Here is a 17,964-nt window from a genome sequence, read left to right on the forward strand (position 1 = left end):
TTATTTTTATTGACAGATGTATGTAGCAATAGCTCTTTGCCTGTCCTAGAAATTTTCATGGCTTCGGGGCACTTTCATTAACAGAGACCATGCCAGAAGCAGTTAAGAACTCTATCCTCGACAATATCTTTTTTTTTTGTGTTGCAGAAAAGAAAACATGAAGTTGAGAAAGAAGGAGGAACTTAACATTTAGCCTTGGGGAAGAAAAGCAATTTGATTTTATAATTTTTTCTTAACCTGTCTCTGCTGACAGACAGTAAATCAGATGATCATCCTATGGCAGGATATCTCTTCAGAATGGATATAACTCATGAAAAGATAGAGACATCAAATTGCACTCTAAATTACCAGGTAGAAAAATAAGTTTTAAAAAATCTGACAGGAATATTTTGACTCCATATGCAGACTGCAACACAACTTGCTTACAGTGAATTTGTTTGAAATCTCCTCTCTGTCATTTGGGAGGGCATGATGACAGCTGTGTTAATTTATAACCAGGCTATTGACATATCCTTTAACACTGAACTAAACCAACCCACAGGTCAGGTCCTCAAGCACAACCATTGTACTGACTCTCTCAAAGCCTGTTCCCCCACACACCTTTCCAACGTCCTATCTGCCATATCTATTGGCATGGACCATGTCATCTCTTCCAGGAGCCTCTGCTCTCCTCTGTGAGGTGCAGGAGAGAATGCCAGTAGGAGGAAGCAGTCATGGGCTGCAAGTCACCCTGGCAAAGCCTACATTAGGGGATAAAATGCCTCCGGTCAAGTGGCACGGTGCAGCTTGGACAGACCCATCCTCCACAAACCCCATCAGTCCACAGACCTCCACCACACTAACTCAGATGTCCACCCTCAGCATCTGTCTCTCCTCTCTCCATCTCCACTTTTGGCATTTCATTCCCTCAAATCCATCATCTCCCGTGGCTCATGCTCCCGAAGAATGAGAAAAAAAGCAGTTGGGGTTGACCTTGCTGGCTCCTGCCCTTCCTGTTCCCATGGCCACGCAGTCTGTCCCCTCTCTGGTGCCACAACACTTCCCTTCCCATTCACCCATGAGCTATGTCCAACTTTTTAAGAAGAATGAGTGTGAGGGCTCTCATCTGGAAATAACATTTTTAGATGCAGCCTTGATAACATAAACCTCAAATAAACCTACATTTGAAGAATGGAAAGAGGATATTTATCAGCAACCTGTATTGTGCAGCAAGACTTGGCGTTGACAGGAGCTCAGTTTTTATTCTGGCACAAATTAGCACTAAAAATATACTGACTCCAAGTGAACTTCCGGAGTTTTGTTCCCAGTGAGAAATAAAGGTATATCGTCAAAGGATGAGACCCAGGTCCTTCTCCTGGTCCCTGCACACAGTGTTACCCTCTCCTCTGCCTCCTTCCTCATACAGGCACTACAGGAGGGTGACAGACTCACTGAGTTATTGCATTAGTAGCAACGAAGGGAAATTGCATTTTGAAATGGCTGACATTGCAGTGAAGTGGCACCTTGCACTCCACGCAGAGATATTTTTGAGGAGAGAAGGAACTAAGGCGGGTTCCCAGAGTTAGCAGATCCTGGCCCATTTCACGTGACAGGCATATTCATTCACCTTTCGCAACCAAGATCCAGGTCAAGAGACTGAGAGCATGAAATGGAGCAGGAATAATGCCTGATGGATGGGCTGCCAGCCACGCTGGGAGGCACACAGCTCTGCTATAGGGCTGCTGGAGGAACCAAACAAGGCAAAACCTCCTTGAGATACCATGTTACTGTTGAACCCTGCAAAGTAGGAGGCAGGAAGGTAACCTTACAAAGTCAAATCTTTCTTCTTCTGTGGCCCTAAGGTCCTGTTCAGAAGCTCTATGTCAGTTTAAAAAAATTTACATTATAGGCAACCCTTGAGAAACAGTTCTGCTGTTTTTCCTCCACTCTTTCAATCATACTTACTTTCTTCTGTTTCATTCATGGTTCCTCTGTGCTGCAGCCAGTTCTCCTTTAGACTGAATTGGTGGAAAAATGTTTTATTCTGTGAGGGGAGGGAAGAGGGGGGAAGGGAGAGATAACAGTGACTCTTTGCATCCCTTCACAAAGCAGTAATTCAAAAAACATAGCATTCAGCCCATACGTCTGGCCAAAAAGGTTTCTGTATAGGAAATCCACCCACCCTTTCTTGGATCAGTAAACTAGGAGTTGCCTTACTAAATAATGGCCAAGGTGGGGATTTTGGAGGAAACAGGACATGCCCAGGCTAAGCAGTCTACATGATTCAAGGTTCTCTGTAGTCATGTTTGGAGCCCATTTCTTATATATATAGATATATACACGTTTCCTATGTACCAATCAGCCTATTTAGCAATTTCACTACAATCTCATGTTCTGCCTCCACATTTCCACAGGAACATTTTAAGCTTATTACACACTTCAGCTTCAGTCCAGTAAATTTGATGAGCAAAGCAATTCACCTCTGTGCAGTTTGTACGCCAACTTTCTCTGGCTGCATCTTCTTCCTCCAGTTAAATAGACAGATTCATGTTCTTCTCTTTCTTTCTCTGTCCCTGTCACAACAAATCCCCCCTTTGCTCTATCTACTTGACATCCACGTCAATGTCTGTGCTCAGCCTGGTTTGCCCAGGGTGCTACATCTTTCCAGCCTGGTGGGGACATGTTCCCAGGTCTCCCCTGAATTCTGACATCTCAGAGAACCTTGTTAAGATGCTAATACTGTCACAGCCACTGCAGCTTAGTTCACAGAGCTGATATCCAGGCTGCATTGGCAGGAAAAAAAAAAAATAAATCCTTACACAATGTTGCAGGTCTAACCTCACTGATGTATTCTGTCATGTTTTTGGCCACTGGTCACAATTAGTTGAGAAGCCAAGAAAAGTGAGGGAAGTGGGCAGAGGAGAAGAAAGTAAGATAAGTTATCTAGCAACCAGCAGCAATAAAGTTTGCGTTACCTTTCGGTGAGGTGAGTACTCATCTACAGTGCTGAAACAAAAAGGAAAATCCAAATTACTCTTTCCAGCCAAAGCTTAGGAAAAGGAAGTTTTAGCCATACAAAGTTTACAAGTTTTTAACATTAAATGGTCACCGCAGAATGGCTGCAGAACTCCTTCAAGGAAAGCTAAGGACATCTGGCTCAGCCAGAAAACTTTTCTGTGACTTGCACAATCAGTGTAGTGAAAAGCAATGCTGCCAGCCCCTGAGCTGCCAGAGAACAGGGACACAGCTAGGGCCCCCTGGTTAAGCACTCAGAGTCACCCTCAGGGACACAGCTCTTTCCACTGCCCCAAGAGCCAAACCATGGAAACAAACTCCATTTGTTGGAAAAACATGCCAAGGAAGTATCTTTTACAAATACCATACTTATCACTAAAATTATAACACTGAGATAACTATTGAAAAAGATGTTCTCAGTACTGCAGATTGCAGAGAGAGAATGAGAATGAAGGTACCATCTGAAGTCACGGACCACAACTTCAGAGGGAAATTTTGTCAGCTTTTCTACAAAGTATCGCTCTACTTGCAAGTCATCCCAACCAAAATTGATGGGAGTGACTGTTGAACCACACACCCTACCCAACAAACATTACAGAAGATTGAATAATCTAGCTTTAGTTTAAAGATGATTTGTAAAAATGACTATATACTTGTATCACTCATCACTTTATCTTTACTGAATTACAGCAGATGATGACAAAAATAAATTACACTCTAAATAAAAGGAGACTTGTTCACAAATATAATCAATACTTACTGACGACGATGCATCCCAAGTATCTTCTGAAATTCTTTCAGGTCCTTCTCAAGAATGGGATATTCATACACATCATCTAACACATTCCTGTATATCGTCTACAAAATAAAACAGTATCTGCAAACATCTGGCCACTCAAACATAAATCTAAGGCATCACATCAGCTGTCTAAATCAATTCAGGCACTAGTCTACTAAAACAAATTTCATCATTACATTTATGCAAGATGCATAAGAAGAGAATGTTCCTGTTTAAATTTCCAGACTGGTCAATATTCAGCTTGACTTTGGAGAAACACTCTTTGTGTGTCATCACCAAGCGAGAGGGCAAAATGTTGACTCTCTCTTGTCTACAAATGGGAAGACTTAAAACAACACTCACGACTGCTACATGAAATCTAGGTTAGGTCAGAAGAAGCACGAGAACACACCACACCATCATCACTTATCCAGAATGATAACTAACAGGTTTATTTGATTAAGACTTTTAAAATAAAGAATGTTCTCCTTCTCTTTTCCTCATGTTTCCACGCATTTTAAATTGAGTTGAAGTCTCACAAACAAGTAACAACATACTCCTAGTTGTAAACCAACAAATAAATAAATAAACCTTACTTCTTCTTTTGGGGGCAGACACTGTCTGAATATCATCAATCAGGAACCTCAGTTAATAAAAGACACTACCTCAGATAAGAGGTAAACAAACTGAACCGGCTTTCACGACTGAAATTATGGGAAATATTTTCTGTATGCTTTTTTGGAATCTGCACATAGATCTTTCCCTTCCAAGAAAATGAGGATCACATGTATGAGCTGAGTCATCAGGTTTGCTTTAGCCCAATTAACACTCCTATATTCATAAATTTCAGCATGAATGATTCTGGCCTACAATCCTACATATTGTTTTTGCAAATATAACTTCAACCATCATTAATAACACTGCTGTTTAATATTGCACAGAAACCTTAAGCAGAGAAATTGTGTGACAATACACAGCCACACACCTCCACGGCCAGAAAGACAAGCCTTGCACCAAGATAGCTGCAAAACTAAATGATGGCTGGAACGATGACCCCTTTCCAGTACAGCACCACATATCTAGTACCATCTAGTACCAAAAAATCCTAAGATCTCTGCTTCCATATGCAGTGTGTCCTACTCCAAAAACAAAACAAAAAATTAAGCTCAAGGCTTTCTCCAAATTTAGTTCAATGTTTTATCCCTTTGTCTTCAGTGAATGACTGAAGAGAACTAAAAGGCCCATAAGAGTATCTCCAGTTGCAGACAAAGAGTTTCATCAGGAACAGTGGAAGATCCTGCAAAGTCCCCTAAAATAATTTCATCTTTCAACTGCGAGGGGGGGGGGGGAAGTAAAATCAACAACCAGATGGATCTTGCGTCAGAGATGACATGGCTATTTGTAAATTTAGAAGGGAATTATAAAAGCTTTTTAACTCATTCAGAAAGATCAGAAGACTGTTGCTAGTAAGTAAGGATATAACTTTATTAAAAATACATAAAGCTGTGCCACTCTCCATGTGCACCTGACAAATGCTGAGGAATACCATTTCATTCCTCAGGCAAATTAGCATCTCTTACAAGGACCTCAAAACTCTCTCATTGTTTGTGATCTGCTGGATACCAGCTGTAGACCCTGTTCTGGCAGACACAACCAGTGTGTCCAAGGAACCTCTACATCCTTGTAGTTTTATTTCTTCCTAATTTTTCCCATTTTCTAGAAAGCACGGAGTTCTATAAGTTTCATATCTGAAAGTAATGTTTTTGACATTGAATGTATTGACATTGGATTTTCTGTCAATGACTATCTCTAAGGCATTCAAGGAAGACACATGTAAATAATTTTATATTATAGATTTCATGGAGAAATTTAAGTATGAAAAGTTATGCTTTATAGATTTTGTTGTTGGGGCTTTTTAGGCACAGTATGTTTACTAAAAAATGCTGAAATGCATCAGAAAGTGTTTCAATACCTTTAAGAATTGTTTTAAATGCTCATCTTCATGTAACCAGTCTTTGTAGAGAGAAGTCCACTGAGACACCAAATGCAAGACTTTTCGTTTCCTACAGGATACATCAGTCTCATCTTCTTTCCCTTGGTGGTTCTTAGCACAATAGGTACAGCAGATTAAGGAACAAATAATAAGGTCTCACTGAAACTTAATTTTTAAGTGATGGAAAAGACTTTGCAATCATCTCATTTGCTAATGAATGATTTTTTTCACTACATTCCTTGGTTTTAAATATTTTATCCCATCTGGAGCTTTAGGAGTTTCATCAACTTTTTAGAATTAAATTCTCAGTAATAGAAATGTCAGTTCACCCCCTGTGTCAACAGGATTTTTTTCCTTTATTGATTTGAGAGGCAAGTCTCTAAAAGTAAAATCAATTCAAAAGGAATTATACAATGTTGAGTCATACCTTTTCTGCAGAACTGGGAACAAACCTTTGTCCTGCACACAGATGCCAACATGAATGGAGGACAATGCATCATTAACAACAACAAAAAACCCAGGCAGAGGTAGTCAGTTTCTTTTTCCCTGCACAACTTACACTGTCTGCAGAAATAACACTATTAAAAAAAAAAAAAAAAAGTAAAAGAATATTTCCACTATTGTTCTCTATTCACAAAGCAGAAACACCAAATGACAGAAGATACCCACTTAGTACATTGTTCCTGTCCCTTTGCTATTCTTTTAATAGGTAAAGATGATGTTTTCACCACAAAAGATAAAGAGGAAAAAGAAAAAAAGGCAAGTTCATTTTATAGCTACAAGTCCATTCAAACAATGCTTCATAGCTTATGGAAGTAATTGGAAATACAAAAAAAAAATAAAAATCCTTTATCTCAGAATGAGTTAGACTTATATACTGTATCACATGACAAAAGGAGCAGAGACTGTAAAATACTTATTCTTCATTACTTATCTTCACATATTCTGAAATGTATTACACAGATATAGGTATTCTAGGAATTAACATAAAGGTCTGGATAGGTTTTAACCCCACTTTAAATGTTATTCTATAACAGTTATAAAGGTTTATTTATCTTTAAACAAAACCAACAGATATAAGATTGCATTGTTGCTATGAGTTAGGCATCTGTTTCAATATATCTTTCAAGCATTCTTGTGAAGTATGCACATACACAAATGTGTATGTTTTGGATACAGTTTTATTCAGAGGCAGCTTTAGCTTTGTACATTCAACTTCAGAGCAGGAATCTTCTGTTTATTAATTCCTCAGCTACACAAACTCTAAATGTTATAATAGGTGAATGTATATATCTCTGGTTTTACAGGCACATGCCAATTAGGGGAACTCATAACCAACTTTGGATTTCATGTTTTCAGTTTGAATATTTTCCTCCACAACCCATTTGAGTTATGAAAATAATATAACCTGAACTTTGGGAAGCTACAGATGTGATCTGAATTCCAAGTATCATAAAGCCTTATGAAAACTGGACTGGAGAATAAACCTTGAAAGACCTAAGCTATTCCATCCAAGTCCACCCTAACGAGTCTCTAAGAGAGGCTCAGGTGTACCCTGTGTTATCTACCCTTGAAATATATTTTCCAGTTTCTTCTTCTTAATGTTCTCCAATATCAAAGATTCTACTGTCTCACACATTTTCGACTCCAGGGGTTCTTTTCTTAATGTAAAAAAAAATTTTATAGTATCTAACACAAAATGTCTTACATCAATTTAATCTCACTGCCTCTTGTTCCGTCTGGCATTGAGATGGGAACAGATTCTTCCCTTCCTCTTTAGGTACCTGAGAGATTGTCCCATTTATAGTTTGCCTTTTTTCAGTAAAACAATCACAATTCTTTTAATTCTTCCTTGTAGGACTTTTTTTTTTTTTTTCTAGAATACTGATAATTCCCATTTCTTTCTTCTGAAGTTTCTCCTATTTGTTCATGCATTTCTTGGGGTACCAAAATCTCAGTTGCTGTCCACATTCTAAGCACACCATACTAAACATCAGACAATTGTTCTCTTTTCTCACCATTTTTACATGCAACCTCAAAATATTCATGCAGGCTTGTATTTCAATAACACCAATATGTAAAGAGCAAAACTAATTATCCCATACATGCAATTTACTACATTTGATATAAGGCTTGACAAAAGATAAACCTAGGTGTAAGCATGTGACTCCTGTTAATATAACACTTAATAAAAGGATATTGCCTCAGAAGCGCCTGGCACAAGTCATCAGTCGTCATGAAGACTGTGTATGTGAGAAGGAAGTCATCCAGGAGAGTTTCTGCAGAGGAAGACAAAAAAAGTCCAAGGTACAATACATTAGTGAGAGGAGGAAGAGAGTTTTCTACACCTGTTAGTGTGCATGGCAGGAATAGGACCTCCTCGCAGAAAAAAAAGATGTCCAAAGTATACAGAATACATCAAACTAAGCGTCAAACAGTTAACAATACATTGCCACTGCAGAGATTAGATCCTTTATTTTAAAAGCACATCCTCAGCTCTCAAAGAACCAACAAGTACAAAATAAGCCACAGTTCAGGAGTCCATAAGGAAGAGTCCTTTTCACAAACACCACCATGCCAGTTGGCTCTGCTGCATGCAAAGCAACCTTTCCATGAGCTAAGCTGTTTTGAAAATTCAGAAGAAAAGCTTCTAGTAATAGGGAAGAGAAAACTGTAATTGCCATGTACTGTGATAACATCTATGCATAGTACTTGAGAACCATGAGATATATTCTAATCTTCAGCTGGTTAGTCTTGTGGACGTCACTGTAAGTGCTGAGAAGTTTTCTCTGAGGTTTATTTAATTACAATACAGAAGGGTTTTTTTCTGGTTTCTGTCAGTGTTACAAATCAGGCAGAAGGTACTTACTAACAGTAACTACCCACTGCAGTTGTAGCACCTCAGACTGTCAAGATGGACGGCACTGCCAGTTTGGATCTCAGTGTCACTTTCCTCTTTCCCATGCCACACTAGTTTTAGGATTTTTCCAAACCTTTACCACACACAGTAGGTGGCTGAAAGGTCTGGGTTTGCTCTAGGATGAGAGGGCTCAAGGGTAATCTTATGGTGGTCTTCAACAACCCAGTGACAGAGTAGGGATAAGACCAAGCCAGACTTTTCCTGGAGGCATGCAGCAAAATGGTAAGGGGCAACCTTCAACAAAAAGACTGCAACAAAGGAAAATTTGTCTAGATACAAGGGATTTTTTTTTTTTTCTCCTGTAGAAGGGTCAACCACTGGGACAGGTTGCCTAGACAGACTGCAGAATCTCCACCATCAGGCGTGTTCAGGGCTTGCCTGGGCAAAGCTCTTGAGCATCCTGATCTTACTTGGACCTGCTTCCAATTTGAGTAAGCTACTCATATATGACGTGTGATCTAGGAATGAATTTGTATTTGGTTCATAAAACCAAAATCTTCAGTTTTCTGCAAACAGACAAGAGAATTATATTGGTCTTTTTAACCCCAAAATAAAAATGCTTGTTCTTGGTTTTTTGGGTTTTTTTCTTCCCAAAAGTGGCAAGATTTTCACCAAGTTTTGAGGAATTCCTGTTCACTGTATTTCTTTGAATTCCAGCAGATATACTGTGTTCCCTTTAACAAGAAAAAAGGTTTGCACCACCTGCTTTATCAGATAAGAACAGGAACACGGACAGAGACTGAACAGTAACAGAAGTAATTCTGGTTATACTGCAGAGCAAAAAATACTTTACCAGTATAACTAGTTGTTACTAGTTAGTACCAATTACACAGTTGTGATTTAAGTGGTGGATTTACAACTGCAAAGACTAAGGGCCAAACTGTACCTCACATGAGAAAGATAAGGCTGAGCCTTGATTTCCGTACCCTGATCTTCTCACTACTTGTCTGTGATCTGTTCCCGTCCAAGCCAGTGCTTATGTACAAGCGTGCAACTGAGAGCATACCGGCAGCTTTCCATGCCAAGGCTGCAATTTCACAGTAATTTAGACCAATTTCAGTTACAGCTGCCTTGGACCTCCTTGTCAGTAAATTATTGACCCATAGCTGCAGTGCAGAATGGCAGTAAGAATTCATCCATATATCACTCAAACCCAGGTATCATGTGGATATCACATGGATGGATAGCTAATTTGAGCTGTGAGCATGGGATTCAAATACCTCCATTGTCTTAAAAAAAAAAAAAAATCTAGCTAGATCAATGCATTTAACACAGCTGGTCTAGAAAGAGTCCTGTTCTAAAGATGCATAGCTAAAACCCCTTGCATTCGGAAATGAAACAATTAAATTCTTTATATTTCATTAACATTGTTAAAAATGGTGGAAAGTATTATCTCTGCACAGAAAGAGTATTTTGTCTCAGTAAATGAAAAGACATTGTAAACATTGTAAACAGCTTGTTCTCTATCTGAAAGGTCATCTATTCATTCTGTGCACATCTTTTGGATGATACAATGAGCTATTAAAGTTGGAGGTTTCACAAACATTTATTTGGAAACAGCTGATCTTGGAATCAACAACCACATTTTAGTTTTTCACTAAACTATGTGACTGTGCAGTGATACACATGGAGTCACAGGGACATTTACAACAAATTATTTCCCCAACTTTCTACTCTGTATAGGTAATAATCTGAGTTTCAGCAATACATAGCCATGTGTTCGGAAATTAAGTACTAGCTGAAGCAAAACTGCAACGCTTATCAATGAACTTCTGCAACTGCTCAGAATAGAGTGATTTTATCATCCTAACTGGTGTTAAAAAAACAACTTAAAAAGTTCATTTTCATTACCTGATCATCTGCTTTCCACATGTCTATCTTCAATTATTCAAGCATCCCAAAGTGTTGAGTTGGGAAGAAAGGCTAGTTTTGCTATTATTTAGTGTTTGCCATTTTGCTTGAATTCTTTCTAAGAACTATGCTACAGATATTTCTAATGCCCTTCACTATTTTTATTTTTTTTTTGCTATCAGATTGAAACTGTAAATTTGTTAGATAACTTACCACTGGTTTTAAGCCCTCTTTTCATCTGTCACTGCATGCTCAATCATACATCCATTCAGTCTCTGGCTTCTAACAACCTTGTCAAAACAAGGTATATCACTCAGCCAACTTAAACTTGCACATATGTATACATAGTGATGACTCTTTTCTTCTCAATACAGAGGAAATGCTAAGAAGAAAAGTTCGTAGATGACAATTCCCGTAGCTTGTATATAGGCTAGATCTCTTCAAATTGCCTCTGAACCTGTTTAGAAATTTAAAAGCTAAAGAAATGTTTTGAACAAAAAAGTCCAGATTCTACATGTGGTTCATTAATAGCATCACTCATCCGTTAAATTACTTTAACAAGTAAGCAATGAAAGTGCTTTTCCTAGATTAAATATCTATTACCAGGCACCACTTAAAGACTTTACAATAACAATCATATTTTAAAATGCCTGCGCTAGCTTGTAGGTGTTTCCTTGAAGTCCTACTGTTCACTGTAACTATTTTCTGTATTTTCTTCCTAAATGCACTGTAATTTAAAATCATTCCAGAATGTTTTTTCATGCCATAGCAAGGACACAAACCTGGCGGTGTACTGATTCTTCAAAAATAATTTGTTCAAAACAAATAATTGCATACTGCTCAGTTACTTCTGGACATTAATACATGCCCACAAATAATGATTTGCTGGTCTTAACCTGCAAACAGAGACACAAGCTAACCAAGAGAGAATTTATTCACAGCAAATTATTCATTCTGTTACTAATGGCCACTAAGAGCAGTAAATTTGAATGAGAGAGAGCTCTAAGTGTACAATTTGGCCTGATCATTATGAACAGAAATCTTTCTGTTTTTTTTTCTGTTTAGTCACAGTTGATTTAAGAGTTTAAAAAAAAAGGCAATTCCAGACAATTCATGAATTATTTACAGTGCACCAAACCCCACTCAGAATGGCAGTGAAATGCATACCTGTTTTAAAATTTTACTCTGTGTCCCAGTTTCTGCGTAAATTTGTGACCATTATTCCCACAGAAAAAGTTTTTCTAGTATTTGTAGCAAACGGGGAGAATAAAATGCACACTAATAGTTGGAAAAGAAAAGCTCCCATTGGAAGGGAAGTCTTTGTGCAAAAACCTGTGATGCTATGCTATTTTTTTAAATTTATCTTCTTCATGAATTTTTTATTTAATCATTTTCTTCTAGCCATCAATCTAATTTTTCTTTGTTCCTCACAATTTTCCTTTATTTGGCTAAGCAATTATTACAAAGTATGCAGTTAGCTTGCAGCTATGGAATATTTCATTTCAAAGACAATTTAAAGCATTTTAAAGCTTCATTAAGACATGCAACAGAACCAGCATGACTTCAGTGGGCTCCTGTTCTTGCAGCTCTTTGGGGGCAGCCTTAGGCAGTAATCTCACCGAATGTGCACGAGTACCATAGGCATAAAAATAATAAAAAAGCAGGCACTGTGCGTGTTCGCTATTAAATAATCAATTCACACCAGCTTCTGCTGAGACAGTTTCTCACAGGTTGTGTGCATCCCCTCCTTTCCCCAGGTGAAGTAAGGCAGCACAGATACCAGTTGGGAGCAGCTAGTACCACTCTTCCCATCTTTCTATGATGTACAAGTCCTTCTGCAAGACACATTCAGGGTGGCCGACAGGTAGAAAGAGCAGTAGACACTGGACGTGACAGGGGACATGAATTACCCAGGGAACTTACGCTTTCAGTTGGCAACTAAAGGATTCAGCAATATGTCTACATGAGAAGTTGCAACTGTATTGCATGTATGTGGTGATAACAGCCAACAGTAATGACGGTGTATTTGGTGAGGAAGGGGGATTTAGAGCCCCAGAGATAGTAATATGGTTGTATATTTGGATAAATGACACATGATATATTCCCATGTACTAAAAAAAATACACAGGATTCTCTGCTGCTTTTTATGTGCCTGCTTACCTCTTTAACCAGATCATACCCTTTCTCTCTGAGAGGGCAATTCTACAAATATTAACTCAATATGATGACACAATTATAAATGCCAGGAGGGTAGAATGGGTTTCTCACATGGCTTTACACATCAAATTTGAATTTTCAGCAATTTCTTGTCTTCCTTCTCCACCCTCTTCTCCAGGCAGGGTATCAATTACTAAGCCTTAGGACAGAAAGAATACAGATCTGTAGCAAGAAGTTATCCATGATGCACATTTAACAAATCTGGACAGGGAGTACACTTCACAGTGTTGCCATGTCTAACACCTGTAAGGTCTTCTCTAAAACTGGAGCATTTTTTTAAACTACCACAGTGGTTGGTACAAGGCAATAGGCATCAGGCATCACACTAACAACTTGTTATATAAACACAGAAAGACACTTAATCTAAAGGAAATGCCTTTGTCAAGTGGAGTAGAAATTAAATTCTTGTTATTACAATAAATACATTTGAGGACAGTTTTTTAAAAGCAAATGTTTCAGTTTAGCTATCACACAGAATGAGTAAAGAAGGAAAAGTAGGGAAATATTCCAGTGTTACAGATAGAGACACCTCTCTAACTACCCACCTAGCAATTTTACGTCCACATATTATTTACTAGTATGCATGTGCACCAACCATCACAGCTCAAACAACACTGTATATACATTAACATTACAAACATGTTCAATAGCTCAAACTGTATTCGGCATTGCTCTATTGCTAATATTAGGCATCCTGTCCACCTAAGCCAGATATAATTATTCCTAATGCCAGCCCCAAGTCATTAATCCCTTTACACCCACAGAAGAGATAACTTGAAGACAAATTCAAGTTTGCCCTGATTTTCTGATCACCCTGTTAAATCCTGAACAGTTTTTGTTTTGCTGCTTCTCAGTAGCTACCACAAAAAAAAAAAAAAAAAAAGTGAAAAATAAGACAAACAAGCCCTCCCACTTTCAGTGACAAACTATGATTGCCGAGGTGACAAGAACCATTCCCTTTTTCATATTGGACTATACAGAGCAACTTTTCAAACCCCGTTCTTCCTACTCTCCTACTCAATAACATTTCTGTTCCCATGTTCTTTCCTTTCCATTACATATGCTTATATTAAAAAAAAAAAAAAGCTACGTAAAACAAGGCAACCAACAGGATTTTAAATGTGATATGCATCAATCTTTTTTCTTCTAACTGCATGGTTTACAAAAGACAACTTCCTCTATACAGAAGAGCATAAACATAAAGACTGTGCATATAAACTCTCCATTCCTTTATCTACAGATCTGCTATGTCACGTACTGTTAATTGGGGACAGGGTACTGATACCGACATCTGTTAAACTGCAAAGAAAAACAAGTAATCTGTTTGGGTTTCTTTAAATTTATCACAATTCTGAACCCAAATCTCTTCCACTTTGCACAGTACAAATCCACTGTGAATGGTTGTGCAAGAATTACAGAAAGATTTAAGGGTTTTTCAGGCTTGTATTCCCCACTAAATCGGATTATAAGAAAATATAGATAAAGTACTGGAATGCAAGTCTTTTTCCATTTTATGCAAAGTAGCTATTCAGCTTTCTCCAAGGATTTGCTGGAGGAGGCCAAACCTGTGTGGAGACTGGGGGTAAAAAAAAAAAAAAAAAAAAGAAAAAAAAAGATTGCCTGAATGAAAAAGCCACTGGAATTCACAGTTAACTCACAAGTTAAAACTACTCTTACAGCAATTTTCTAGTGTCAGTTTAGCAACGCTTACTCATGCTACACAGCAGTTGTGGTTTTCACTGTGAGTATGAGAGAATTAAACTACCCACTAAACTCTCTGCTTTCCAAGCAGAGACAACCTCTAAATGCCCTTACTGCTCAATTTATCTTTCAGACACATACCAAACAGAAGGAGATCATAAGATCATCTTCATCCTGAAGCACATTAGAACTTGAGTATAATGTATTGGTGAGCAGCATGCAGGATCTCCAGCAGCATGAAACACGAATGGGAGCTACATATTGATTTTTCAAACATCAATGCAAACTCTGAATTTTGTGCTGTAATGAGATCTCTTTGGTGTTTGGGTGGGGGAGTGGGAGGCTTTTTTGAGAAAGATGGAGAGAGAAATGTATTTTAGACAACATACAACAAATTCTAAAGCTCTTCAGCGATGCCATTTCCCATTTGTGATTACGGCAAAGACAATGGGATGACCATATGGTCAGCTCCTGACATCACCTTATATTAATACGCTTATCAGCATTAGCCAGAATTCTGAATTTAAAAAAACACCAACAGCTTCAAAATTTGTTCTCCTTTACATTCACTGCATCATCCCTACCTTGCAGGACCAGTCACTTCTCTCTAACTTTTAGTGAGGCTCATCCTCCAGAGTATATTTGGGAAAAGAAACAAACCAAATCAACTGAATGCTTTGGGGTTTTTATCTTCCTGTATATGACTGAAAAGCTGGGCTTAATATCGCTAATGCACCTTGTCACTTCAAAGCACATTCTGGAAATATTTTTTTCAAATAAAATATTCACTGATGGGTTTAGCAACACCGTAACTGCTCAGAAATAGTTAAAACTTGCATTTCTCACAATCATCACGAAAAGCAGCCCTATGAGATGGGGTTACAGCTGGGCAAACAGACAGATGAGCTCCCTGTGTCTGAGTAAAACGCATGCTGATTACTTACTATTCTATAGGGAGTAGACATTTTTTGCCATTTTAAATAGTCACTCACTGAGTTCAAATTAAACTAAATGAGGGCCACAACAAAGCATTTTCAGTTCTTCAGCCTCTCTGTGCAGAAAGCTCTGAAGCTTAACAAATTCTTGTCACCCTTCTTACTCTTTTCTGTAAAATGAGAAAAATTATAATCACACCTCAAGGCAGACACTGCTACATTTAGATTTTTTGCATGTTGTGCTTCACATAATACTATGCAATGCTCTGAAACCTTTCAGCAATGCAAACGCATGTCCAGAGAGCTGGGAGTTGTAATCAGAAAATTGCTTTTTCTGCAGAAACGGAAAAACGATTTGAGGGCAACTCTTTTCAAAGATAGGAGTTTCTCAATAATCTGTAATTCCACAGCAGTTTACTAAAACTGTCAGGACATCTCAGAGTACAAACACCAAATGCAAATAGCTATCATTACTATCTGCTCTAGCAAGATATTGGCTCACATCTGAGTGGTCCCAGATCTCCCTTGCATTCAGCAGATGGCAACTGCACTCAGGACCTTGCAGGATTAGCCCTTAATTCAAAATCAAATCCTCTAATAATGCTATGCCACCATGGACACAGCATGAAGCAAAAAATGAAAATTATGTTGAGAAAGAAAGGTCAATGGAAAAAAGAACATCGATATATAATTTGCTGCTAATGTATTAAAACAATTATAGTAGTTATGTCATCTAACCACTGAAGCACCAAGAAATCAATGCACAAAGGAATAAAGAGAAAGCCATTTATTTCTGGCATTAGGTTAGGAAAAGAAAATATATAAGGGCAAGATATTTAACCTGTACAACCAGATTTATTAGAGCGCAAAAGTCAGAACTAGGAATAATTTCTAAGGTCATCTCCTAGAAATTTCTGGCAGTATTTTAACATCTGCAGAATGAATCAAACGCATTCTGTCTGGTAAGGTCAAAGATCCTCCTAAAGTTGCATTCCAGTTGCTGCTATCACATGTATTGGAGCAGTTTCGTATTTTGCTTGAGGGACAAAAAGCCCTGAAACCACAGGCAGAGAGCAAATGTCAAACTTGTCTAGCTTTAATGAGGCACTAATTTTTCCACAGAGAAATCTGAAGCCCTTCCCCCCCGCCTCCCCAGGTAGGAGGGAGCCCTGGTGATTAATGTGCAGCTATAATGGTCGGGGTTATTTGAAATTATTGGGCAAATCCACCATGCCTTATACATTTTGAAGTATTTATTAGAAATATTGCCTAAAGCAGTCACCCTAAGTCATTGCTAATTTTTGTTAAAAAAAAGCCCTTGACTACAGCAACTAAAACACTCAAGCTTTCCATGCAGTGAAACTTCACTTGACAGTAAACTGAGGTATTCTAACACACGTGCTCACATAAGTCTCACTGCAGAAGGCAGCCACTCCTTGTTCACATCAGGCGTCTCCCAAAGTACTTTAGGAGAAAAACCCATCCTACCCACCCTCTCTTTCCATTAATTTTTTTAAATAAGCCAGCCAGGCCAGAATTGCCTGGAGCAGTAGGCAGAAGGATAAAAGGTTTAATGGTTCCCTTTCACCCTTCTGCCCGGGGTCCAGCTGCCTTATGGGGCAGAATTGATAGGCACAGTAACAAGCAGTAACAGCACAGCACGCTGCTGGGCTGTTTTCACCTCCAGCATGCACGCTGCCTAGCACCCCTGTCACTAGCGTGTCTCCGTGAAAGTCGTATGAGCAAGTGCAAGGCAAGTTGTTACTTTTCTGTCTTGCACCTAGACTTCTTCGCATCCCTGACATCACCCTCTCCTCCAGGCACCCAGAGAGATGCAATGCTCGCTAGACCCCTCAGTGACAACCTCCAGGTGCCACAGAGAGCTGTCAGTGCTTCAGCCGGGCCAGCAAGACCTCCAGTTGCCTGGTGGCAGCACAATTGTCACACACAGCCATCCTTCAGCAACAGAGAGCACACAAAAAGGGTCAGCATCACCTGCTCCCTCTGCCACTGCAAGCCTGATCCTATCAAGTGGGTGCTTTGAGGTGCACCCCTCTGAGGCTGCTCAAGCCTTTTCCCGGGTCCACCAGCTCAGCTCACATTTGAGTCTAAAGGGAACTTTAAAATTAGACTAGACATTTAACTTTCAGAGAGTTAATATAACGGAAGATACTTTTCATCTTTGCTGTCCAACACTAGTATGGCATTAAAGAAGAACAAAGTTTCAAGTTCAGCATGTCCTTCTCATCACTGAATTGGAAAGTCTACTCCTAAGAAACAGTAATCTTCAAATCTAATATTATTTATAAAAATATCATCACGTCTTCAAAAAAAGACTGTGAGTTCTTAATTTCTGGGTTTTCAACTGGAGACACTCTTCAGTGACATTTCTGAGAACATGAAACCAAATTTTCTGTTTACAACCCCAAAATAAAATATATATATATATATTTTAAAAATCTTAATTGGCATTATTTTCAAATAAGTTAAGACTTATTTAAGCCCAAAAGGTTTTAACTTCAGTACCTTATGCCAGGCTCTAAAATCCAGCAGATTACAATGAGTACAGTATAGT

The 17,964-nt window shown here is 38.5% G+C and overlaps 1 protein-coding gene across 3 annotated transcripts in view; it reads right to left on the minus strand.

Moving 5' to 3' along the window:
• RAPGEF5 (Rap guanine nucleotide exchange factor 5) overlaps window positions 1-17,964 on the minus strand; it is a 163,744-nt gene that overhangs the window by 30,240 nt on the left and 115,540 nt on the right. For all 3 annotated transcript variants that reach the window (XM_074900403.1, XM_074900404.1, XM_074900402.1), the window contains exons 12-16: window positions 7,966-8,044; window positions 5,745-5,889; window positions 3,755-3,852; window positions 2,955-2,985; window positions 1,945-2,023 (exon numbers count right to left, since the gene is read on the minus strand). In XM_074900403.1, coding sequence (XP_074756504.1) covers window positions 1,945-2,023; window positions 2,955-2,985; window positions 3,755-3,852; window positions 5,745-5,889; window positions 7,966-8,044 — 432 coding nt within the window. The remainder of the gene's footprint in view (window positions 1-1,944; window positions 2,024-2,954; window positions 2,986-3,754; window positions 3,853-5,744; window positions 5,890-7,965; window positions 8,045-17,964) is intronic.

The sequence above is a fragment of the Athene noctua genome, chromosome 2 (assembly GCF_965140245.1).
Source record: "Athene noctua chromosome 2, bAthNoc1.hap1.1, whole genome shotgun sequence".
NCBI lineage: Eukaryota > Metazoa > Chordata > Aves > Strigiformes > Strigidae > Athene > Athene noctua.